This window comes from Pantherophis guttatus, chromosome 11, assembly GCF_059756535.1.
Source record: "Pantherophis guttatus breed Tessera chromosome 11, ASM5975653v1, whole genome shotgun sequence".
Classification (NCBI taxonomy): domain Eukaryota; kingdom Metazoa; phylum Chordata; class Lepidosauria; order Squamata; family Colubridae; genus Pantherophis; species Pantherophis guttatus.
This window is the reverse complement of record NC_142073.1, coordinates 18,427,861-18,455,839: the sequence shown is the minus strand read 5'-3', so window position 1 is coordinate 18,455,839 and position 27,979 is coordinate 18,427,861. Positions and strand designations below refer to the sequence as shown.

General features: G+C 40.0%; 1 protein-coding gene across 1 annotated transcript in view; it reads right to left on the bottom strand.

Annotated features, from left to right (window-relative positions):
• CDYL2 (chromodomain Y like 2) overlaps positions 1-27,979 on the bottom strand; it is a 77,933-nt gene that overhangs the window by 42,336 nt on the left and 7,618 nt on the right. The window contains exon 2 of the mRNA XM_034425415.3: positions 2,761-3,355. Coding sequence (XP_034281306.1) covers positions 2,761-3,355 — 595 coding nt within the window. The remainder of the gene's footprint in view (positions 1-2,760; positions 3,356-27,979) is intronic.

The following is a 27,979-nucleotide window of genomic DNA, read 5'->3' as shown; positions in this document are numbered from 1 at the left end:
GCCTTATATATAATAGAACTTGGTGGTATGGCAAGAACAGAACATGTTCAATAATGCAACTCTGCCTCCTTCAGGGAACTTTTATCACATCTTGTCTAGACACATCTGTCAAAAACTTTCCATAGTGATCTAGGAAGCATGGTTTTACATGTCTATTTAGCTCCTAGAGTTGAATGTCTTTTTACTACATCCTAGTGGCTCATTTTGCAACACTCGAAAGAAAAATCCATGCTGCTGATACAGCAGGGAACTAAAACACTTCTTTCCTTGTCACTCAATGAACTGACAACTTACACCAATATGTGAACATGCATAAAGCTATTTGGTCGGATTTTTCACAGACTATTATGCTCACAGCGAAACAATAATTCATCCGTGTTGGGATTCTGCCATCATTGGACATTTGACTGCTGACCTCTTCTTATCCTTTCATCCACTTTCTCTTTTCCGTCTTTTTTTTTTTTTTTACTCATTTAATGTTGATTTAAAAGATAAGAAGATAAAGGTCCCCCTCACACATATGTGCTAGACGTTCCCGACTCTAGGGGGCGGTGCTCATCTCCGTTTCAAAGGTGAAGAGCCAGTGCTGGCCGAAGATGTCTCCGTGGTCATGTGGCCGGCATGACTCAATGCCAAAGGTGCACGGAACGCTGTTACCCTCCCACCAAAGGTGGTCCCTATTTTTCTACTTGCCTTTTTTACGTGCTTTTGAACTGCTAGATTGGCAGAAGCTGGGACAAGTAATGGGAGCTCACTCCGTTACGCGGCACTAGGGATTTGAACCGCTGAACTGCTGACCTTTCGATCAACAAGCTCAGCATCTTTGCCACTGAGCCACCACATCCCTGATTTAAAAGATACAAAGAATAATATTCTGAATTTTAAAATGGTTTGACAAAGATTAGATCAACTAAGTTAAAAAAAAACATAACAAGACTTGGATATTGGGTAGCATAAGCAAAAAGATTAGTCAACCAGTGGTTCCCACAATTTAATTAATTGCATGCATATTCTCCTGCAATCAAGAATGGCTCTCAACAGTTTACAAGATACTGTACAAGAAAACCTAATCCATTTATAGTTCTTCTAATTAAAAACATCTAAAATTAACACATCATAAAGGAATCAAACACATTAATTAAATAAAAACACATGCTAATTTTGAACTAAAGACGCTTTCCAAAAGAGCTCCGTTTTTGCATTTTCCTAAATGCAACCAGGCAGGGGAGCAGTTTGATTTTACTTGCAAAAGTGTTTCAGAGGGTTGATGCTACCACCGAGAAGCATCGTGGTTTCTGCCCTCCTTAATCCCTGAAGGGAAACTCTCAGCTATTTCTCCTGACCTATTACAGATCAAGCCAATTCCTGAGTTTTAAAAGCTGAGAAGAATCCGTGAGATTCATGGCAAAGAAAACTGCTCGGTCTCAAAATGAAACAGTAGAATAGAAACAGAAATTCGTGCCCATGAGTTCTTGACGGATTCCAAATGCAAGAAAAAATTTAAGATTAACACTACTAAGGTGACCAACTGTTTTTACAATGAGAAGGAGGACACAAATAAATAGAAGAAAAAAAGAGAAGTGAGTCTAATGCGTGTGTGGGTGCCATGTCGTGTTTCGGTAAGAAGTAAAACAAAGCCACTTGCGCGTGGCGCACTCTCTCAAAACAATTCTCCCGTGCGGAGCGCATGTGTCTCATAATCGCGTCTCGACACACTGTACCGAGCCTTGACGAATCATCATGTCAAATACAATACATCGCATCACATGCAATGGATCGAATCGGCATCGATCCGATACGGAGATTTACAGATTAGTCTTGAAATATCGAAAAGGAGGACATGTAGGAGGACGCTTTTCGGGAGAGGACAGAACTTACAAAAGAAGGACTGTCCTCCCTAAAGGAGGCCGATTGGTCACCTTAACACTACTGACTTTTTCTGGTAAATTATCCAAAACCAGCAGTCTATTTTCCCATAATTTTTAGCAGGACACTAAAGAAATAAGTTGCACTTGGCTTTAGAACACCAATGCCTTACTTAAATCAGCAAAACCACTGAAAATAGGAGACTCGGTCAATTCCATGACATCATAACTACCCTGAACCTCTGTGGCTGAGGACAAATCATCATGAAAAAGTTCTAGCCATTCATTCTCTAACTGATCATCCATCCATCCATCCATCCATCCATCCATCCATCCATCCATCCATGCAAAGCCCTTTAGAGGAGGATCTAATCTTTATTCATCTTATTTCTATGTTTGATTTCATCCCATCTTTATTATTTTTGTAAATAACTCAAGGCAGTGAACATATATAATATTCTTTCTTCCCTCTATTTTCCCCACACAACAATCATTCTCTGAGGTGGGTTGGGCTAAGACCAAGGGACTGGTCCAAGGTCACCCAGCTGGATTTTCATACCTAAGGTGAGACTAGAACTCACAGTCTCCTGGATTTCTAACCTGCTGCCCAATAGGCCAAATTGGCTCTAGGAGAAAAGTGGAAGGAAAAAGAAGAGGACAACCAGCAGAAAGGTGGATAGTCTTAGTCACAATTGTGAGGGATGCATTGTTGGAAGACTTGAAAGACCAAGTTAGGGACAGGTTGCTCTGGAAAAAAAAAAGCTATATGGTTGCTAAGAATCATCAATGACTTGATGGCACACAATCAATCAATCAAAGTATTACATCATTATTGCAATACTATTCCAAGCTAAAAAAAAATTAAGATGGCTTCAAATAAAGATAATCCACATACCGATACCATTCATGATGGGCGCCTCATTGTTCACTTCGAGAACGCCGGCCAAGTTGGCTTCTCCTTCAGGTTCATTCAGATCCTCGTTGGCCTTTTGAGAGCCATTCCCCAAGTGAGCAGAGTCCTTCTCGAAAGGGGCATCTCCATTCTGCAAGCCGTTGTGTGGCTTTTTCAGAGGCATGATTTGCAAGCCGCTGGGCGTAGTCCGGTATGATACGGTTTTAGCAGCTCTGTCGTTGGAAGAGGCAGCTTTCGCTCCATAGCTTTTTTTGGGCTTTGGAAAAGTGGGGGTCATACGCTTCCTTTTATGGGAGAGTCCTTTGCTTTTCCCAGAGTCTGAGGGTCTGTGGGTTATTTTGTCCAGGGATGATCCCCGGCTTTCTCGTAAAAATTTGGGCACGTTGGCTTGTTTCCCGTGTTTCGTTCGCTTTTCCCTCGTGACGTGCAGTCCGTTGAATTCATCAATGAATTCCTCACAGTGCAATAAGTGATGTTCTGGTTCCCATGTGTCTTCATTGCTTCCATATCCTTTCCACCGTATGAGATATTCCCATTTGCCCTTTTTATTCTTCCTTTTGTCTACAATCCTTTCAACCTAACAGGAAAACAAAGGAAGAGTGGGGTGGGAATGGAGATTTTACAGTTTCCTTCCCCTGCCACACCCAATGAGCCACGCCCACCAAGCCATGCCATGCCCACTGAGCCACGCCCACAGAACCAGTAGTAAAAAAAAATTGAATCCCACCACTGACTGTAATTGTAAATAAATAAAAATATATGTTTTCTCTACTTTTAAAATATGCATAGTCATCTTAGAAGAAACCTTCCCAGCTCATTCCCAGCTCATTCTCAGTATTCCTTTCTACAGATGCTTTATTGTGAGAACCAGTTTGCGACATTTTTCTTTTTTGTTTTATTTATTAAATTTATATAGCTGCCTATCTCACATACATGACTCTTGGTGGTGTACAACAACACATTCAAGTAAACAAAGATAAAACAAAGAAAAAAAAATAAAAGAGATTAAAAGAGAGCTATAAATAACACCAGGGGAAAATAGATTTTTCTGGACCACAAATGGTACCAGAAGTCTTTATTTATACCAGAATGAACTTGAAATGTTTCAAATATTTTCTCTCAACTGGTTCTAAGTGGAGAGGAAGTATTTTACTGGTTCATCATAGCTACTTTTTAAGGGAGAGTGGTGGTCAGATTTATTCTTCCAGCTTTACTGGTAACATATGATACAACTATGAGGATCCCCCATAGCGTTTTGTGGTAGCTTTTAAGAATGCTACAAAATGATTAAAAATTAATGACATCCAGGGAAGCTTAGCAGAGTTTTTAAGCATAATATTGTGCACTCTCAGTTAAAAAGTATAGAACTTGGGGGTGTTTAAATGTGAATTTAAAACACATCGGGTGTATTTTAAAACCTGTACTTAGTGCTTCTGTACTGGAGCTTATCTATCATTGCAGTCCAGAGGCTTGAACAGCTTACATTTATTTGACTTTTTAACTTTTATGGTAGAAGTGTGAAATACACAGTACGAGGGAATAACAACAGAGATAAATAATAACAAAAGCTACTAAGAAAGAAATGACGATCACCAAGAACAAAAGTTTCCGAGAACAGCCCAAGCTACGGGGATCTAAGTTAGATAAGATCGTCCCTCAGAGTTTTCTCAAAAACCCTGTGTTTAATGGCTCTGCTAAAGCACCAGAGGTGAATTTCAGCAGGTTCTGACCAGTTCTGGAGAACCGGTAGCGGAAATTTTGAGTAGTTCAGAGAACCGGTAGTAAAAAATCTGACTGGCCCCGCCCCCGTCTATTCTCTACCTCCTAAATCCCAGCTGATCTGGAAGAAATGGGGATTTTGCAGTATCCTTCACCTGGATTGGGGAGGGAATGGAGATTTTACAGTATCCTTCCCCTGCCACGCCCACCAAGCCACGCCCACCAAGCCAAGCCATGCCATGCCATGCCCACCAAATCACGCCCGCCATGCCATGCCACACCCACCAAGTCACATTCACAGAACCGGTAATACAAATTTTTGAAACCCACCACTGTAAAGCACCATAGCGGTTCTTTTTCTGAAATCTTGGAAACATCAATATTTATAGTTTCCCATTTCCAAAGGATATTTTCATTTTGAACGGAATCATAGAAATGGAACTGTTTCTGAAAATAGACCAAATCAAATGTAGAAGACAGAGAAGCTTGCAATGGTCCAAAAATGAATGAAAATGATAAAAAAAAAAATACAACCAATCAAAAGATGCTGAAACTGTTGATAAGTGATAATAATTCAAAATCAGAAAATGGAACTTATTAAAGATTTTACATTGCAAAGCACGTATTCTAAGCCCTAGTCCACCCGTTTCAGTTTTTTCTAATATTTTTTTGTATATTTATAATACTGTGGAAGGCAAATAGACTATATATTTTTTTGTTTTACTGCAATACTGATTGCCTCTTTTGTTTTCAGTGTACAAAGTTTCTGTCTTCTCCTAAACATGCCAAAATTGAGGTACATGACTTCCTTCAGAATTCAGTATTTTATTGTGCAATTTGTAGTAATGGTTAAAATATTCAACAAACTGTGCCTTAACTGTCTGAAAGGATCCAACTTTTCATTTTTATATATGAAACATGCTTGATCATCCATTTATTTATTGATCATGTTTTATAGAGACTTTTATATATGAAAGCTAAAGTAAAGTGTGCTACAAATTAAATATTATATATTAATTTTCCTTGTAGAAAGGAAAGGAGCACCGGTCCTTCTCCTACAAGAATGAAATATTTTGAGAAATATTAAAAAAGGCAGAATATTATATTTCCCTGGATGAGAAATGGAGAAACATGTTCTTGGAAAGCAGCCCCCACCTTTCTTAATAGCTCCCAGCAGATATTTTGTGCCCATTGAGAAAGATTGGGCCAGCCTATCTACAAAACAAAGAACTTCAGCCAGTGGTGAAATCCAAATTTTTTTACTACTGGTTCTGTGGGTGTGGCTTGGTGGGCGTGGTGTGGCTTGGTGGGCGTGGCAGGGGAAGGATACTGCAAAATCTCCATTCCCACCCCACTCCTGGGGGAAGGATATTGCAAAATCTCCATTCCCACCGAACTCTGGGGCCAGCCAGAAGTGGTATTTGCCAGTTCTCCGAACTACTCATAATTTCCGCTACCGGTTCTCCAGAACCTGTCAGAACCTGCTGGATTTCACCCCTGCCTTCAGCTCCCCAGGGCAATGGGATTAAGACATGACCCTTCAGGACATAATAAATTAACCCACTACCATCTAGCAGCAGAGCTCACCACATTGCATAATCTCCTAAGGACATTGCACCAGCAGCCCGAGCATCAACCAAACTTAGCTCAGACAAACTCCTAGGATTTGTACACGGCACCATGAGAGTCTGACAACAGCCAATAGAATACATGTTCTTGCACAGGAACAGGAAGCTCAAGTGCAAAGCCCAAGTGAAGGTATAAATACCCCCCCTCTCAGCTCCATGTGGTCAGCTGCACCAGGACCACAAACACGTGGACCTGTTCATCAATAAATGGACCCTCTTTCCAATCAGCCTCCAGCCTCCATTTTGTCTCCAGTGCCTTTCTCCCAGATTGGAACTGAAGCAGATGGATGTTTCTTCCAACATCCCCAAATCCATATGGGGAAGAAAGGACCCTCCCCTTTCCTTCTGCATTGCATCAAAATTTCCAAAAAATTTACACTTCTATGCAAACTAGTGAGGCAAGGAAACATCTGTTTCAACAGATCTCAAATTTCAAACAGATTTCAAGCATCTCTTGAGAATATTCCACCGCTGGCTATACAGATGGCTCTCAACACACACTGAATGAATGTTGAATTAGGGAAGACATATATGGGAAAAAAATTTCATGGAAAACTAATAACAACCATGTCCTGAAAAGCTGGGTTTTTTCACCTCAACAAAGTGAAAGTCGTGATGACTTACGTTGAACTATATTGTATTACTGGGAAAACAAAATCTGTCATTTTTTCAAAATAAAGTTCAGAACAAGGAAAGAGAATAATCACCCATACATATGGCGTTCCCTTAACTAAACAGTTAAAATAAACTTCGCATCATGAAGTATGACTTTTTAGCTGAAGATATCTGGAAATCTTTTAACAGCTAAAAATCACCTGGAGACCAACCATTTAACCTGAAGAAGCACAAATGAAATTTATTGACTGAACAAACTATGGACTTGATCATTTCATTCAATGAAAACAATTTCAGCTGATGACTCTATATGTGACATTTCTAATGATCAATTACCAAGGTCCTATTCAAAACTTATGGGAACTGTGAGCAATCCTAGGTCTCCAGTTTTTACACCTCTACACTGGAAAGACAGGATTGTAAGAGCGATTGATTTTTCCAGCTACTAGAACCGTGATGGCGAACGTATGGCACGCATGCCACAGGTGGCACACGTAGCCATATCAGTGGGCACCCCAGCTCAGCTCCAGCGCGCATGCCAGCTGATTTTTGGGCCTTCTGGGCCCACCAGAAGTAGGGAAACAGGCTGTTTCCTGTCTCTGGAGGGCCTGGAGTGGGTGGGGAAAGCCCGTTTTTCTTTCTCACCTGGATCCAGATCCTCTCTATGCATCTGGGGAGGGCAAAAACAGCCTTCCCCATCCCTCTGGAGATCCTCCGGAGGCCTGAAATGGCCCGCATAGAATTATGGGTGTGGGCACACACGTGCGCAAACCTCCCCCACCCCCCCTTTCTGGCACGCGATGGCAAAAAGGTTAGCCATCACTGTACTAGAATCTAAAATACCTCTCTTTTCTAGTGACCCAGAAGCAGAGGTGGGTTTCAGCAGATTCTGACCAGTTCTGGAGAACAAGTAGAGGAAATTTTGAGTAGTTTGGAGAACCGGTAAATACCACCTCTGACTGGCCTATTCTCTGCCTCCCGAGTCCCAGCTGATTGGGAGGAAATGGAGATTTTGTAGTAACCTTCCCCTGGAGTGGAGAGGGAATGGAGATTTTACAGTATCCTTCCCCTGGAGTGGGGTGGGAATGGAGATTTTACAGTATCCTTCCCCTGGAGTAGGGTGGGAATGGAGATTTTACTGTATCCTTCCCCTGCTACGCCCACCAAGCCATGCCCACCAAGCTATGCCACGCCCACCAAGCCAGAACCGGTAGTAAAAAAATTTGAACCCACCACAGCCCAGCAGATACAGAACATATCTTTTATTTGATCTCTGTTTCTTAAAATTTCCTGTAATCTTGCCAGTCTCACAGATATGTGAGACATATCACAGATATAAAAAAATCTATAAAAAAGATGTTGAGATTCTAGAAAGAGCGCAGAGAAGAGCAAGAAAGATGATTAGGGAACTGATGGCTAAAGCATATGAAGAACGGTTGCAGGAATTTGGTATGTCTCGTTTAAGGAAAAGGCGGCCAAAGGATGACATGATAGCAGTCTTCCAATATCTGAGAGGCTGCCACAAAGAAGAGGGGGTCAACCTGTTCTCCAAAGCACTTGAAGGCAGGACAAGAAGTAACGGATGGAAACTAATCAAGGAGAGAAGCAACCTAGAACTAAGGAGGACTTTCCTGACAGTTAGAACAATTAATCAATGGAATAACTTGCCTCCAGAAGTGTGGGTGGTCCATCAGTGGAGGTTTTAAAGAAAAGATTGAACTACCATCTATCTAAAATGGCATAGAGTTTCCTGCTTGAGCAAAGATTGGACTAGAAGACCTCCAATGTCTCTTCCAACTCTATTATTATATTATTCTAAGGTAGTGGAGTCCTCCAGAGTGTATGTGGATAGGGGTGCAAATTGGTGGTACATCGTTATTGTATATATTTGTCTGAAATGGTATAGGGCAGTGATGGCTAACCTTTTTGCTGCCGAGTGCCGAAAGCACACACACGCACACTCATAATGCAATGCATGCACAACCCCCCCACGTGACCCCCCCATGCATGCACATCTACCCCCCGTGTGCACCCCCGCACATGCACAGCGACCCCCGCGTGTGTGGGCTCCGCCATGCATGTGCATGTGTCTCCTGCACATGCCCCGTACATGTGCAGCAGAGACTCGAAAACCAGCTGGCTGGCGGGAGGAGTGTGCAAATGCACGGTGAAGCTGAGCTGGGGCGACGGCTCGCATGCCCGCAGAGAGGGCTCTGCATGCCACCTGTGGCCCGTGTGCCATAGGTTTGCCATCACGGGTATAGGATCCCCTATACAGTTAAACTAGAAGACGTCCAAGATCCCTTCCAACTCTGTTATCCTTTTACTCTTTTGTATGACATATGACCGTTTTGCTACCTAAATAGTTCCACAATACTATAGTTGACTGCGGCTGAAGATCTGTATGGTTTTGAACTTCCATTAGTTCAAATTAGTAATAATTCAAATTAGTAATAGTTTACTAATTAAATATCATAGTTTGTGAAAAGAGAAGGCCACTTCTGTTGGGTGACCACAGTACTTGTGACTGAGCCCCCCTCTGACCAACAAATGACATGCCAAGGTCTGGACTAGTCTGGACAAAATAACATTTTGATCTGATTTCATTTCAAATGTAGTCTGCAATGAATTACAGCTAGATGATTGCTCCCTATGTATTTAATGCTTCCCTTTTGGTCAAATTAAATATGACACCTGGGGAACAGGTTTTGGGTGTGGTTCTGGGATGGGTGAGTTACATTAGTCAACATTAGAATCTCAACACAGGGAAGTTATGAGTCTAATATTTGCCTAATGCAGGAATTAAAATTAAATCATCTCTGGCAAATCTCTCTCTCTTTGCCTGAATATGTTTCAATGGCATCCCTTACTCTTTAGAACACCCTATTCCTAAAATGAAGATGGCCCTCTCCCTATATGTATTTAAGATGCAATTTAAAACCATGTTATTCTAATGGGCATTTGACCCTCTTGTTAGTTGTAGTCAGGGGTGAAATGCTACTGGTTCGCACCGGATCGAGTGAACCAGTAGCGGTGGCTGGTTCAGAGAACTGGTAGCGGCGACAGCGCGAGGCTCCGCCACCCGCCCGGATGTTGTTACTTCCTGGTTTTAACCAGGAAGTAACCTGTTTTTTACCCTCTGCGCATGCACAGGGGGTCCAAAATTGCACATAACATGCGCATGCACTTCCAAACCAGTAGGGAGGGTAAGTAGATTTCAACCCTGGTTGTAGTGCGGTCAGGTGCGAAAGACCAGGTCCAAATGCTACATAGCCTATGCACAGGACTCTTTCCAACTAATGTTTAGCACCTGCTTGGAGTTAGATAAGTGTCCACTGAATTCAAGGGAGGTTGGCTCTTAGTTTGCTTGTGGCTATGAAGGGATTCTAGGCTGATATCTCTTTTAACTCCACCCCCACATTCTGTCGCTCCTTCTGCAAGTGCTTCTTGTACATTTAGGCTTAATTTTAATTCGTTTGGACTTCACAATTTAGTTTTAATTGTATATATGCATTAGGTGGCTTGCCATCCAGATTCCTAGTTGATAAGGGACGCTTATAAACAGGGTAAGAGGGATGGATGGATGAATGGATGGATAGATAATAGATAAACAAATACCAATAAATAAATTAATACCAATAAATAAATAAATAAATAAATGCTTCCAACTGAATTTACTGTTGGGAAGCTTTTCTTTGTAACACTCAATCAGAATCCACCTTCTTATAACTTAAGATGCCACGTTTTTCATTTCTGATGTTAGATGTAATCATTATTCAACTACAGTCGAAGCTCAATCTAATAGGCCATTTGGAGAGAAAGGGCGATGTTGAATTTGAATGTCTGTTAAGTGTATTGGGTGTAATTATATATAATGCGGGTTAGTTTGCAACTATTTTCCCTCTTTGGTACACTGCTTACTCGTGTGACTCTCACAATAACACAAATGATGTCAATGAGGCATTACATCAGGGATGTTAAATGATGCAAGTTAAGTAAATTACGTCAATGGCTTGGATTATTTCAGATACATTGGATTCTGTCCGCTATTGGCGGCAAAGCCCGAACTCAACATTTATCTGCTGCATCCAGAGTCCATTAAGCAGGGCTCTATAAAGTCTAAGATTTACTTCAGTTGGAAATGAAAACAGCAGTGCTTCCTCTGAGAATGTAGCACATAATAACTCCTTTCCAATGCTAGGTTTGCATTTCTGGAACCTCGTCTCAGCTGATGTATATGTGAGCTCTTCAATTTCTCCCTTTTTTGGGGGGCGGGCGGGGATAGGCTTAAAAGGCCTCTATACTTCAAGTACTATGAAACTGGAACAAAATTGATGGAATTACCTAAAACATATATCTAATGAATTTAGACAAGGAGACATCAGTCTGGAAATTAGCAAGCTTTACACAGGCTGCTGCTGAACAGAGAATAATTTATCAAAAGTTTTTAATGCTTTCTAATATTTTATTTGCTAATGAAAGAGTTTAATAACACTGAATGTCCTTACTGGTTTTTTTGTATATTTTAATGTATTTTAATAATATTAATATGTGGCCATTTTTGTGCAGGTTTTATCTTATTTGTTATGACTGGTGGTCAAAACAATAAATTGATTTTATTGACTAAAACCAACCAACCAACCATATAACAAAGAAAGGAACAGACCAGGGATGGGTTCTACATATCTTTACTACTGGTTTGCAATGGCAGCGCACATGTGCGCTCACTTTGCTCACTCGTGCAAGCGTGGTTCTGCGCATCATATATGATGACGTCTGGGTGGGTGGCCACTTTTACTACCGGTTTGCAAGAACCGGACCGAACCAGGAGCAACCCACCACTGGTACACACCATAGGTATGAGTATTGTGCTGAGAAAATACATCTTCTTGCAAATAGCAAAATTACACACGATACTTATTTATGATGCCATAAATTGAGGTCAGCATATGCTAGTGAATAAGAAATATTTGCTCTTTTTTGGGATAGCTGAATACTACTGATATAAGCCAGATAAGAGACCACAGATTTCATTCACTGCTTCCAAATCATTTCAACAGTTGTATCCAAAATAGAATTGTAAAATCTAAATGCATCCAAATATATTTCTTCACCAAGGAAACTGAGCTAATGGGGGGTAGAGGAAAGTTGGATGACAGCCCTGCTGCAGTCCATAACTCGTGTAAATAGCTTAAATAATGGAATGTTCTGATTCGGGAACCAACCCACAACCCAACCAATCTATTTTTTTAGAGGATCCTCCAATCCTCTCTGTGACCTCCCCTCATCCCCAGTCATATGGAACCCGAGCTTCCTATCCATGATGTCTCTGTTTGTCCAAATCTTCTCCAAGATACTATGTGGATGTGTTAAAGTTCTGAAAGAATGCGGAGCCTCTTCATCCAGAGCTTTCACAATGAAATCTCAAAATCTCAAATTTTTGGAAAAGAAAAATTGAAATATTTTTTGGAAAATTTTTGAAAAGTTGAGATCCAAATATCAATCAACAAATGCTCTGTCTTACACATTGGCAACAAAAATCAGAACACCAAATACAAGCTGGGTGGATACGACCTCGTAGATGATCCTCACTCTGTCAAGGACCTGGGAGTACTCATCTCAAATGATCTAAGCCCCAGAGCTCACTGTAACAGCATTGCCAAAAAGGCATTAAGAGTTGTTAACCTAATTTTGTGAAGTTTCTTCTCCGGTAATATTGTACTGCAAACTAGGGCATATACAATCTTTGCCAGACCAATTCTCGAATATAGCTCGTCTGCCAAGAATCCATACTGTATATCTGACATTAACACAATTGAGCGAGTCCAGAGATATTTCACGAGAAGAGTCCTCCACTCCTCTGCTCACAACAGAATACCTTATGCCACCAGGCTTGAAATTTTGGCCTTGGACAACCTAGAACTATGTTGCCTACGGTCTGACCTAAGTGTAGTACACAAAATTGTCTGCTACAACATCCTACCTGTCAATGACTACTTCAGCTTCAATCACAATAATACACGAGCACACAATAGATACAAACTCAACCATTCCAAACTCAATTGCGGAAATACGACTTCAGCAACAGAATGATCAACACCTAGAATGCTCTACTTGACTCCGTTGTTACATCCTCTAACCCCCCACAGCTTCAACCTTAAACTGTTTACCGTGGACCTCACCCCATTCCTAAGTGGTCTGTAAGGGGCTTGCATAAGCGCATCATCGTGCCTACCATCCCTGTCCTACTGTCCCCATTTATTTGTATCCATTTCATGTATTCATAATCATGTTTATACTTATACCTGTTATCTACTACACGTTTGACAAATTGAATGAATGAATGAATGAATGAATGAATAAATAAGTCCTTCCTTGGGGAGTAGATTATTGGTTCTTTACTGCTCATGGCGGTTGACCGCAGGTTTTTAAATGGATTAGAATTTCTTCCAGCAGAAGAAATGCTGGGTTGGTCACTTCCATCTGTTCTTCTGTTTTAGTAGTTATTCACCCCTTTTTTTTCTTGGAAAGTGAGATCTCTGAAAATATATCTCATTTCTCTTTGGAAATACTGAAATCCAGAGTGATGTAGTGACGAAGGTGTTGGACTGAGATGGAAAAGACCTAAGTTCTATTTCTGATTCAGGTGAAGATGGGCCAATCCTTATCACTCAAACTCAACCCTCTCCACAAATTTGTTGAGCAGACAAATTGAAGGACAACACATTGATCTTGAGATCCCAGAGGAAAGCTCAGATATAAATATAATAAACCATATATACATAGGGAAAAAAGAACACTGGAATCTAAAATGGACACGTACAGTCTTCACTGAATACAATTCATGTTATGCCTTGTGCAGATTCTTTTTCTTTGGGGTAAGAAAAATTCCTAATGAACTGAGTGGTTTTTGCAATCTACCCACATACAATATACACACATGAACAGGACAGGTGCGATACCTGGGTCTTAATCAAATTATCTCTTTGGTAATTAATTTGATTGGATTCAGATTTATTTTAACTTTAAAAATTGTTTGAATGGGCAGTAGAAACGTGCTGCAAAAGAAATACACCTATTTGGGTTGCCCCTGCCTTCTGATGGAGTTTACCTTCTGATTTATCCCTCGAAGTCTGGGTGTAGCCCTCGGGCTCAGGAGTTATGCTATACAATTCCTTAACTGCATGTCGCTGCTGAAGCAACTAAGAAGTTGACTCTTCCTCTTTGCTCGGAGGAAATGAGGCAGGATGATCCACCCAAATGGATCTTTTTCAGTCAGCCTTTGGAGGTCTTGCAAATCACTTCAGAAGTGATTCTGAACCTTCCTTCTTTCCCTTGTTCTGGCTGGGCAGCAGCTCTGACCTTTAATTTCTGTTGGAGGACAATGAGAAGCCAACAAATGCCTTCTCTTGCTTCCATGTAGCAAACAGAATATTTTTTTTAAAAAAAATAATATCTTCTTGTAGGTGTAAATGGACACCTGACCTAAACTATGATCTTACAGTTAGAACTTTCTGAAACAATTGGTGCTAAGTACTATGGAAAACGCCTTGCTCTATGTCAAACAGAATAGAATAACAGAGTTGGAAGGTCTTCTAGTCCAACTCCCTGCTGAGGCAGGAAGCCCTATACCCGTGATGGCGAACCTATGGCACGTGTGCCACAGGTGGCACGAGTAGCCATATTGGTGGGCACGCAAGCTCAGCTCTGGCGCGCAGCTGGTTTTCGGGCCTTCTGGGCCCACCAGAAGTAGAGAAACAGCCTGTTTCCTGCCTCCGGAAGGCCTTGGGGGGTGGGGGTGGGGAAGGCCCGTTTTTCTCTCTCCCCAGGCTCCAGAGCCTTTCTAGGAACTTGGGGAGGACAAAAACGGCCTTCCCCACCCTCCCGGAGACTCTCCGGAGGCCAGAAACGGCCCGTTTGCCAAATTCCAGTGGGACCAGAAGGCTCGTTTTTTGCTCTCCCCATGCACGTGCATGCATGGGGCACATAGAATTATGGGTGTGGGCACACATACACGCGGCCCTCCCTCCCACTCCTGGCACACGATGGCAAAAAGGTTAGCCATCACTGCCCTATACCATTTCAGGCAAATGGTTATCCAATCTCTTCTTAAAAACTTCCAGTGTTGGAGCATTTACAACTTCTGGAGGCAAATTCTTCCACTGATGGATTGTTCTGTCAGCTTAGTTTGAGGTTGGTTTTCTCCTTGATTAGTTTCCACTCATTGCTACTTGTCCTACCCTCAGGTGCTTTGGAGAATAGCTTGACTCCCTCTTCTCTGTGGCAGCCCCTGAGATATTGGAACATCACTATCATGTCACCCCTGGTCCTTCTTTTCATCAGACTGGACTTACCCAATTCCTGCAACCGTTCTTCATATGTTTTAGCCTCCAGTCCCCTAATCATCTTTATTGCCCTTCTCTGCGCTTTCTAGAATCTCAACTAACAAACAGCATTGGTATGACACCATGCCTGATGCATCACTTAAGAGCTTCACTAAATAGAATGTGTGATGGCTCCTATATGTTAGTAGGTCTCTCTCTGGCCAGAAGTTGTAAGAAGAGCGGGAGGAGAAGAATGCATGGACTGTGTGCTTTCTGAATCATGCACTTTTTGCCACGACCACAAAATCCTTTCCAACAGTGTCATTCAATTCAGAGACCATGAGTGCATATTTATGCTGATGTGCCCAAGAAAAACAATACTGTAATCCAAAAATCAATGCCGGTTCTTCTATCATCATTCACATACTGACTTTGGAGAGATCCTTGAAGAAACCTTCAACCCATCTTTTGGATGTATTGCTTCCGTTTCCTTGGTGACTTCTAAAAATCACAATTTCCCTACATCCCCTCTCATATAAAAGAGGGCCCTTTTTGGAAGATATTTTTAGGTGCACAATGGTATTTAGTCCTCACAATTAGGACAATATATTGAAAAAGCTTTTTTTAAAAAAATGAAGTGCCTTCTGTATGATTCAATGCTTCTACTGATTTCAACAAAGCAATCTAATATCATCCCACAGTAATGCTTAAAGTTGCTAGAAGATGTTGTAACTTTTCTTCAGTTTTTTTAAAAAAAGTATAGTAAAAATAAAATTTGCTCCTGCAAATTATGATAGGCTTTATTGATTTGTCAGAACCAATTACATAAATCTGGGAATTATCAGTCTTCTAGGTAGGCATGCCGTTAACCAAAAACAAGGGTTTAGAACTGTCTTCTGTATTGGAAGACGTTTACTGGCATCTGTGCCATTTCTAAAGTTTTCAAATTTCAAATCTTTATTATCAGTGCACAACATATGTACACTGAGATTGGTTGAGCTCCCTCAGTGCACCACCACCCCAAGACAATACAACTCACAGTGAAGACAGAAAATCCCTAACCCAATAAATCATATTAACAAAACACCCAGTCCTATTGCACCAGTGTGAACATGTTACACGCTGCACCGACCCTGCAAGTCCATCGTACTACGTAGTTATGATGTTATTTCGCATTCAGGAGTCTGACAGGATAAAAACTGTTCTTCAGCCTGTTTGTGCAGCTGGCTACCCTGTTTCCCCCAAAATAAGACATCCCCTGATAATAAGTCCAATCGGGCTTTTGAGCGCATGGCAATAAGGGCAAGTGCTTATTTCAGGGTTCAAAAAACTGTAAGACAGGGTCTTATTTTCGGGGAAACACTGTATGCTTCTATATCTCCTTCCCGATGGTAGGAGGATAAAGAAGTCGTGACCAGGGTGTCAGTCATCCCTGAGGATTTTCCTCACTTTTCTACGGCAGCGAGCCCTAGCGATCTCATCTAGTTGGTATCAGGGAAGAACTGATAGCTGATAGTAGAGATGCTTACAATGTTCAATACAGATGCCTAGGAAATAAATATTTGAGGAAATGCCTACTCTCTCACCAATCCATCTGTAAGGTCTAAATTACTACAGGAAACAGTTGTATGATATACAATTTTCCCAATTATTCAGAAGGCCTTCTCTGCCTCCAGTGTGGGTTTGTTAGACATAGCAAGTAGCAGAAGGATGAATAAGGAGTTTAGGTGATGATGTCAAGGCACAACAAGGCAAGGTGAAAGACCGTAGCTCAAAAGCATATTGTATTATAAATATATAGCATGAAGTTTATGTGTTTATGTATTTATTTTTCGTGTTTCCAGACCATTCATCTCATTCAATATACTCAATATATGAAAGACCATAATTCAATAGCATATGAGTTCCTTTGTTTGGCTTTACCGTTAGTTCATTAATAATCTCAGCTGATATATGTATTTATTTTCTGCATGTTTTTATTGTTTTATTGTTCTATACTTTTATAATTGTGAGCTGCCCAGTCACTTGGTTGAGTTAGATGGCTACAGAAAATGAATGAATGAATCAATGAATGAATCAATGAATGAATGAATGAATGAATAAATCAATGAATGAATGAATGAATGAATGAATAAATAAATAAATAAATAAATAAATACCCCCAGTTCAATACCTAGCATTTACAGGAAGACCTAAGTCTTGTGTTTCTATTCTAATACACAGAATAATTGTCTTCAGTTATAGGATTCCTCCTAGTCCTAAACACAGACAATGACATCATGACTCAGGATTGGGGTAAATTTTGTTGTAACAAAGGCTAATTGAACATTTATTGAAGATGTTTTAATTTGTTTTTCTGCACTGATCAGCAGATCAGAGTCTGTGAATTCAATGTTTCTTCCAATGCAACCAGTCTCATTTGAATTTAAGGGATTAACCAGTAACTAATACTTTGAATGCCTCTGCTATAAAGTTGCGCCTCAGGCAATTCTATATCTGAAAGTACACCTCACTTTGTAGAGTTGGGCTCACTTCTGTGATTTCCCCCTTACTGAAAAGAAAATATCATTTTTAGGCTACAGGATTTGGGAGTCTTTTAGTAAATTTGAAAACAGGTTAATGAAGTTAGTTGCAGGTCTGGTTTATAAAATAACTCCCTGTTATTGATGCAATTCTGCTTGAGCTTCTGTTGTTACTAGTGTTATTATTAGCACGAAATATTCAGTGCTATTCATATTTTCTTTCTGTGTTCCTTGACCATATTTAGGGTGGGAGGAGAAGGAATTCCTCCCAAATAAACGTATTCTGGATAACAGAATACGTTTCTGTAAAATCTTGCAGTGGAATTTCTTGCTTGCTTACCTGTTTTCATCAGCTCCCTCCTGACCACGCTGAATTAGGTAAATCTATCAGAGTAGTCAAATAAAGTTATTGATTGTTATACTGAAGGACATGCATGAAATCATGTTTACTACCATCTTAATGAATTATGAGGTTTAACGAATGAACTAATTCCATAGGAGGAAACAAAGACCCTTAAGTAATAAGCACCCTTTATTTTATCAACCTCTGACGCTACATCAGAGAACTTTGGAATGACTTTTTCACTCTAATGCTGGTCATGGGCAATTAACATCACAACAGGGAACTAACTCCCCCCCCCCCAAATACGTATATAGATAGACAAATTGGGCGGAATAGTAGAGACTTTCAAATTTCTAGGTTCTATCACATCTCAAGACCTAAAATGGACACCTAACATCAAAAACGTCTACAAAAAAGCATAACAAAGAATATTCTTTCTGCATTGATTGTTTCCTACTATGATTTAATTGCTTATTTGTACCCTATGACTATCATTAAGTGTTGTACCTTATGATTCTTGATGAATGTATCTTTTCTTTTTATGTACACTGAGAGCATATGCACCAAAGACAAATTCCTTGTGTGTCCAATCACACTTGGCCAATAAAGAATTCTATTCTATTCTATTCTAAAACTGGAACTGGTCAGAACCTGCTGAAACCCACCTTTGATTTGTCTACTAAATCAACAGTTGACCTTGATTATAAAAATACTTCGCTAGTAATATCAGAGAAGGCCTTTGTAAGCTGGTGCTTCTAAATTAGTTAGCTACCTGTAAGTCCTAGTTAAATATGTTAACAAAATTCTTAAGAACACAACAGTATCCATGCATAGGCAAGAAAGAAGGATTATTGGAAATATAACATAATTCCTGGAAGAATGAAGAAAAACCTATACAAAGACTGATGAATGAGTATGCACAAAGGACACAAAACTGAGGTGAGAAGTTGAACAAATTTTGAAAATTGAGAGAAAAAACGCATGTTTTGAATGGATATGCTTTACACTGTTACGTTTTCTAGTAGGCCAGGAAAATGTGACATTATATTAATTCACATTAATAATATTTGCTCCCTAAATCACAACTTCTTTCACTTAAAAAACTAAACCAAAACTCTTCTTTTAATATGTATAAAATAGACAATCCATAATATATTTATGGCTCCGTCCATGCTTTTGTTTTCATTTGTTGAGATAATTGGTTATTAACTTCTGATTATTCTTGTGCTCTTCAAAATAACGAGCAATTCATCTTTTATTAAAAAAAGGTTGACACAACCAAGATCCTTATGTTATAAATAGATACAAGGTTGACTTCTCCCCGATATAACGAATAACGGGAGAAAGAGAGAAGCAAATTATTCTTTCGCTGTTTTCATTGTTTTATAATCGTTTTATTTATTGGTTTTCTTATTATGGTGAGCCACGCAGACTCGCTTAAGATGGGTGGCTGCATAAATGCTTTGAATAAATAAATAAATAAGCCATGAATATGCTATACTGTTAAAAAAAATTAATGAATGGACAAAAGAATTTTCCATAGCTCTTTTTTGTCGCATAATCATCCTTTTGATTAGAAAACAAAGCCTAATTTTGATTACATTTGAATTTTGTAATTTAGGGCATGCCTCAACATTAATTAATTCCATACTCATGTCCCCCCACAAGTCATCATTTCATATTTATATGTTATGGTTTTTATTGTGTAACGTGTATGTGTGTGCGGGTGTGTATTTGTTAGCAATCTGTGAGGACAAAGAAAAAGAATGAAAGGGTAGAGGAACAAAATGTTGTGGTTTTCCAACAGAGGCAAAAAATATTGTGAGAAATGTTAAGAAAATTGTCTTAGAGATATTTCTGTAACTAAAAAATGGGGGAAACCCCCCTCCTCGCATGTTCCCTGACTCTTGTCTTAATTGAACATTTGACTTCCTTTTTGAATTTGCAAATTGTGTTCCAGAGAAAGTCCCAAGTCAAATTTTTCTAGACCTTTGAATCTTTGTTAACAATGGGGTGGACTAATATTCCACGTTGTTCATATGGAACAATGTAGATTATTGCTGAAATAAATATTTCTAGCTCCCCACATCAATTACAAAACTGTTTTTCAGCGAAGACACCTCCTATTTCTTCCTACCACGATCAGATGCTGCTCAATTCAGCAATGGAAAACCTTCAGTGTAATTGTTCCATGAACTTGGCAGCTACCACTGGTATATTAGATGAGAAAGGAGTTTATTTGCTAAGACCTCCTATGATTTTTATTAGGTAGCCCAGAACTAAATCCAAACAGCCCAAGACTTTCATGTACCCCCCAAACTGTATAATCTGGATTCAAATTAAATTCTGATTTTCTTCAACTCTGAGGTCCTTTATTCCAATTAAATTATTTTTTTTACCCCACTTTTCCCACTCTAACTAGCTTTACAAACTATAAATTGCACATCATGACACCAAACTGTTCCCTAATTAAAAGCAGTAGCAAAAAGAGAAGAACAAAGAGCCAAACTAAGTCAAGATATCAAGCATCAACTAAGCCAACCGCCTTTCTAAAAGGAAATGTCTTCACTGACTGACAATTGAAAGAAGAAGATTATTGATTTGGGACAGGGACTTCTAAAGAAGTGGGACAAAGGAGCTTTCTCACATAGTCCCACCTACATAGCTTTGAATTAAATCTCTATATAAGGAATGTTAAGGATGCAGTGGCTCAGTCGCTAAGATGCTGAGCTTGTCGATCAGAAGGTCGGCAGTTCAGTGGTTCAAATCCCTAGCGCTGCATAACTGGGTAAGCTCCCGTTACTTGTCCCAGCTTCTGCCAACCTAGCAGTTCGAAAGCACGTAAAAATTGCAAGTAGAAAAATAGGGACCACCTTTGGTGGGAAGGTAACAAAGTTCCATACGCCTTCGGCGTTTAGTCATGCCGGCCACATGACTACGGAGACGTCTTCGGACAGATCTGTCTCTTTGGCTTTGAAACGGAGATGAGCAGTGCCCCCTAGAGTTGGGAACGACTAGCAGGCATGTACAGGGGAACCTTGGAAAATCTTCCAGTAAGTTAAGACAATGATTCCTACATCGGATGATTCCGACATCCCAGAATGTCCTACATTCTGGTATGATGAGAGAAGATGCCTTCTTCTGGGTGACACAGGTACCTGAAGACTCCTCCCACATCCAGCATCATTTTTTCTTTCCAAGGTGAAACTTAACTTGCCTGAGAATGTGGAGAGAAGACTAGAAGTAATATTAATTATTAGTATCGTTTGTTGTTGGTAGAGTTAGTCTTGAAGGCCCTCAAGAAGATATCTTATGAGGTTCCTTCATCAATTTCCTTTTCCCCACTTTACAGTCCCTTTGTCTATCTTCGCCCCATCCAGAGAAGGAAGGCAGAAGAATGAGGAAGCGTGTGTGTCCTTTTTCTTTGGGTGTGAGAATTGTGAAGAAAGAACAGTAGCTTTGTCAAGAATGACAGATCTCTCTTTCATTTCTAGTCCTTGGATAATCCTTGTGGTCAGTCTTTCCATGTTTTCCAGCTCCTGTGGATCTTTCTTAAAGCATAGTACCCAGAAAAGGAGACACTGTTCAATGTAGAAACTGGCCAAGTTCAAACAGGATGAAATGATTACTTCTTGTGATTTGGCAACTGGTTCTACTGATGCAGCCTAATGTCTTAACTAGCTTTGTGGCTATTGTATGTTACATTATGGACCAATATTCAAAGTTATGGTTTTCCTATTAGTAATGTATGGCTATGAGAGTTGGACCATAAGGAAGGCTGAATGCCTAAGAACTGATGCCTTCAAGTTGTGGTGTTGAAGACGACTTGAGAATCCCTTGGACTACAAGATCAAATCAGTGAATCCTAAAGGAAATCAATCTGATTATTCTTTGGAAGGACAGATACTGAAGCTGGATCTCAAATACTTTGGCCACCAAATGAGAAGTCAGGATTCATTGGAAAAGTCCCTGATGCTGGGAAAGATGGAAGGCAAAATGACAAGGGGACGGCAATGAATGAGATGGGTTAGATAATGTCACTGATGCAATAAACATAAATTTGGATAGACTCGGGGAGACAGTGGAGGATGGCAGGGCTGGTATGCTATGGTCTATGGGGTTGCAAAGATGACTTAGCGACTGAACAACACATTTAGGTTTGGAAATAATTTTTCTCACCTCTAAGAATTGGTAGGCTCATGCTTCCTATTCAGTCCCAATTCCTCAGAGGAGTGAGTCTGCCACTCTGAAATATTTGCAAGCAAACAGCCAAGCTCAGAGAGCACCAAGGACTCCACACACTCCCTGGAAGTGTGTGGAAATACACACTCCCTGGAAGAAGTTCCAGGTTTTATTCCTGGTTAAGCTTATCCTAGATTCTCACTGCAGTTTCCTGCAGATCTTCAGTAAAAAATATTTTTCCTGTTTGCCTATCTCAGCTTTTCTCACTGTAGCATGCTTCAGTTCTTTACAAAACTATACTTGTTGTCCTCTGAGCCAGCAAGCAAGCCAACGTTTCTGGTCCAGCACATCTAGGGAAGCACCAGACTTGGGATCTGCTGCATTGTCACACTCATCCCAGATTCCTTAAAAACTCCTAACTGGAGCTAGGACAGTCATCTCTGAAATTTGGCCTCTGTTTTTAACTATCACAGGCAGTTATATTGTTATATTATATATATTATATATATATATTCTTAACTAGCACTGGCAGTTACAGTATATTGTTTCCTAATATGATTTGATTGCTTGTTTGTTTCCTATGACTATCATTAAGTATTGTACCTTATGATTCTTGACGAACGTATCTTCTCTTTTATGAGAGCATATTCACCAAGACAAATTCCTTGTGTGTCCAATCACACTTGACCAATAAAGAATTCTATTCTGATCTGTTCTGTTCAGTGAAATGAAGATCTTCTGAAAACTCTGTGAACTGCTTGATGTATAACTTCATTTGCTGATTAAATGTACAAACAGAGGAACCTCAAAGGTGTTTTTTTTCTTCCAAGGACCTGAAGAAAGATAATGGGTTCTCTCAAGTATAAATTGATGCATTTTAAAAAGAAAGGCGACAGCGCTCAGAAAAACAAGGCTGACTAGCATTTCATCACACTTGTTAAATATACACCGTTGTTCTTTATATTCTTGGTTTAACCAGTAGCTGACCATTGGGGGTAACGCACAGCTGTAAAACGCTCCTGGTTAGCTCCACTGAAACCTCAAAACTGAATCTCATAGAACATAAATTAATTAAAACATCCCCAGGAAATCTCAGGAAATTTCAGAGGAAAATGGCAAACCTAATGAAACCTTGCAAGCTTATGTGATTTTTGACTGTTTTTTAAAGTATTGTTTTTGTTTTCTTCTTCTTCTTTTTTTCTGGTTGGGAGGGCACTAACTCTAGCTTGAAAGGTTACCTATCCCTAACCCTTAAAGATAAAGGTAAAGGTTCCCCTCGCAGATATGTGCCAGTCGTTCCCGACTCTAGGGGAAGTGCTCATCTCCGTTTCAAAGCCAAAGAGCCAGCGCTGTCCGAAGATGTCTCCGTGGTCATGTGGCCGGCATGACTCAATGCTGAAAGGCACATGGAACGCTCTTACCTTCCCACCAAAGGTGGTCCCTATTTTTCTACTTGCATTTTTTACGTGCTTTTGAACTGCTAGGTTGGCAGAAGCCAAGAAGACAAGTAATGGGAGCTCACCCCGTTATGTGGCACTAGGGATTCGAACTGCTGACCTTTCGATCAACAAGCTCAGCGTCTTAGCCACTGAGCCACTGCGTCCCTCTTTTTAGCCACTGAGCCACCACCTAGTTTAAGTAATTTTCAACTTACCTTTTAGCAATGTCACAATTCTATTGTAGTATAAGCATTGAGTTTAGCTGAATGTGGACTGAAGATTTAGTACGTTGACTTTATTTGAAGCCTTATTGTACTGAATATTATTATTTCCCCTTCCGTCACCTAACTTTTAGAATTACTTCTTTTTAGATGATTGATTGATCAATTGATTTCTTGTTCACTGCAAGCAAGAGCCTCTTGATAGGTTACACTTATAACTCTAAAACCTCCAAGGTACAATTATATCAGGGTATGCAACAGGCAAAATTAAGCCGCAAATAAAAACCATCAAGCAACCACCAAGAAAGCAATAAAAGTAGATGGAAACTTCTACAAGCAAAAGTCCTCTTCAACAAATCTGTTTTTAAGAATTTCCTGAGGCCTCACAAGGTAAGATCTAATTGGATTTCGGAGGACGGGGGAATTCTATAACATCTGTGCTGCCAAAGAGGAACAACTTTACCCATATATACAATCTGGTGGTCCACTCCCTGATACAAAGAAGCTGAACATCAGAGGTGAAGTGCTCCCGGTTCGGACCGGATCGCCCGATCCAGTAGCGATGGCGTTGGGTAGTTCAGAGAACCGGTAGCAAAAATCCCTGCCCCCCCGCCCATGCCCACCCAATCACCCAGTCGCCCGTTTGCCACTTCTTTTAAAAAATGCTTTTAAAAGGTAAAAAAAGGGCTCTGACTATCCCAGCTAAGCTACCTGATCGTTAGAGCTTTTTTTTTTTAAACTTTTAAAAGCATTTTTTTACAAACTATTCGGCCGAATAGGTTGTAAAAAAAATGCTTTTAAAAGTAAAAAAAAAAAAAAAAGATCACATGCCACAGCTGATCACACCCCCTGCGCTGTTCTACTTACTCCATGCCTTGGTGGAGCCTTGGTGGCGCAGCGGACTAAAGTGCTGTTAAGTAGCACTTAGCTGCCAGCTGCCTGCAATTACTGAAAGTTCAAATCTCACCAGGCTCAAGATTGACTCAGCCTTCCATCCTTCCGAGGTAGGTAAAATGAGGAACCGGATTGTGGGGCAATAAGCTGACTTTGTATAAAAAGAACACTGCTTGGGGGGGGGGGCGAAAGCCCTACTAAGCAGGTATATAAAAAAAGTATGAAGGCTATTGCTTAACGCATTGTAAGCCGCCCTGAGTCTCCGGAGAAGGGCGGCATATAAATTGAACCAATAAATAAATAAATAAATAAATGCCTCCTTTTGGCATGCACTGCGCGTGTGCGTATCTCGCATTTGGTGCATCGTGCGCACTGCACATGCGTAGCACACATGCGCAGCCAGCGAACCGGTAGTAAACCGGTTCAGATTTCACCACTGCTGAACATGTTTCCTTTTTAGTATTGTAGACTCAGGACTAGTTGTATTTACTGTTTCTAGAAGAACAGCTCCTAGCTTTGTCGTCCGTTCCTTTCCTTCCATCAATGGATTTATTTTCAAAGCCAAAAGATGGAAGAAGTGTTGGGAAAACACAGGACACAGATGTCGTCCTCCATAAAAATGTTACAAATGGAGCATAGTGAATTCACAACAAAAGGCTTATCTCAAGTATCCCAAATGTCTTTCTGGATAGCCATCAAAGAGAGGGGAAACTAGCCAGCCAGTCAGCCAAACTTCTGTATTATTTTCATCTTTGGCTGATGGATGGATCCAGCTGGCTCTTTTCCTAGATATGATATTTTGGAGGGGAAGCAAAAGATGACGATGACTTGGGTGCACCGCTATCTCAGCCTGATGGAGCTCAGAAGTTTGTCAAAAGGCAGAGATGTACAACAATGGCCTGCAGATCACAGTTATAACCCAGAGCTCCTATTTTGCAGCACCCAGCATTTCCAAGTTCACAAGACACCAAATAAAAAATTACAAATTTGAATGAACAAAATGGGGGGGAAAACCCTAAAATGTGACAGGGGCGATAGGCACAATAGCACTTACACATGCCCCCTCAGGAACCTGTTAAATATTTTGTGAGATCCACAGAAGTTAAGTTGGAATTAAAACTGTAAAAGTTAGTAGCTGAAACAACTGAATCGGGTAAGGTATTCCAGACTTTGAGAACTCTGCTGCAAATTTTTTTTACAATCAAATTTAAAGCAGTTTACATGAAGTTTAAAGTGGTTGTTATCATCATCATCATTATCATCATCATCAAGTGTGTGTGTCCTCCACCAGTCAAAAATATCAACCTTAAAAGGTAAGGTAAAGGTTCCCCTTGCACACATGTGCTAGTCATTCCCGACTCTAGGGGGCGGTGCTCATCTCCGTTTCAAAGCCGAAGAGCCAACGCTGTCCGAAGACATCTCCATGGTCACGTGGCCCATGACTAAACACCAAAGGCGCACAGAACGCTGTTACCTTGCCACCAAAGGTGGTCCCTATTTTTCTACTTATATTTTTTACGTGCTTTCAAACTGCTAGGTTGGCAGAAGCTGGGACAAGTAACTGGAGCTCACCCCGTTATGCGGCACCAGGGATTCGAACTGCTGAACTGCCGACCTTTCAATCGACAAGCTCAGCGTCTTAGCCACTGAGCCACTGCATCCCTTTTATCAACCTTATTATACTGTAAAAAAATTAGGAAGAAAACTCTTTCACTTCTTAAAGGACGGGACGATAGAGAATAAATAGTTTGATTCTTCTAAGAACCAGCCTGTAAACAGCAGTGAAATGAAAAGATGTGGATGTAACTGATTCACCTGAAGCCAAATTTTTATATCCTAGGAAAAGTTATAGGCTTGAGATGCACACTAACCTCGAGCACCTCCACCAAATTTGGGTTCTGCATTCCATTATCAGCAACACTACTTTCTAAAGCTTGATATTACTATGCAAGATAATCTGTTCGTAGGAGTAGGAGCAACACAATAGATCAGCTGCTTTCATTTTCTCGCAATGATTATTTGAGAATAAAAGGAAAGAAAAGGGAAATTTTGTTCTGCCGTTTCTCAATTCTGCTCCAAAAATGCTCGTATCTATTCCGAAACTATCAAGATTTAAAAGCTAGTGTGCCTGCCCACTCTCAAATCCCGGCATTTATTTAAGCAGGTGAATTAATAATACCCTGACTGAATTGTTGCATGGCCGTTAATTTTGGAAAAATCTAAAGACAGATACCTGTTTGTCAAGATATAAAACCAGGATTGTTAATCCTGAAGCCTATAACCCTAATGGTAATATTCCAGTAGCATGCTTTTATTCCCTACCCCCACCCCATTTGAAGTTTACCAGTTAAATGTTCAAACATCTGTAATCACAATTGCTCTGGATTATTTTGTTGATCAAATACCTTTATGATTGAATCATTCATTATCCTTAACATGCCAGAGCAGAAGGCAATATAAAATATAAAGATTTTCCAAGTCAATTACAAGTTTAAATAAGCATCAATCAACAAACCTGAAATCTACCATTTATGACAACACTACTGATTCAGTTTATCATTAATGTCTGCAATAATCTGCATCAGAAAATATCTGCATCAAGATATTGGTTAGGTTGAGTTTGAAATGGAATTATGTACACATGATGACCATCTAATTGCTAAAATGTATAAACTTCTGTTAATATTTGAAACAGAATAAGTGAAAAGGTATAAAGTGATCTGTATACTGCACGAGTCAAAAAGAGGGCTGTGAAAATATCTACAGACCCCTCACATCCTGGACATAAATTGTTTCAACTTCTACCCTCAAAACGACGCTATAGAGCACTGCACACCAGAACAATTAGACACAAGGACAGTTTTTTCCTGAATGCCATCACTCTGCTAAACAACTAATTCCCACACTGTCAAATAATTTACTAAGACTGTATTACTATTATTCTTCTCTTCCTTACTAGTATCTATCTCTTCCCACTTATTACTATAACCATGTTGCTTGTATCTTTCAATTTATATTGTTTTATTTGTTTAGTAGTACAATTTGATAGCTTATTAGTAACCTTGATTATCACTAAATGTTGTATCTTTTTATTCTCAATAAATGTATTTTATTCTCCTTATGTACACTGAGAGCATATACACCAAAGACAAATTCCTTGTGTGTCCAATCACACTTGGCCAATAAAGAATTCTATGCTAAAACTTTGGTTATAATATACAGATGGAGCAATGGGAAAATATGTGATTGAAAGGATTGAAATTTAGAGTTATAATTTTAAAGATATTTTCTATAATTTGATGTACTGTGGGTAT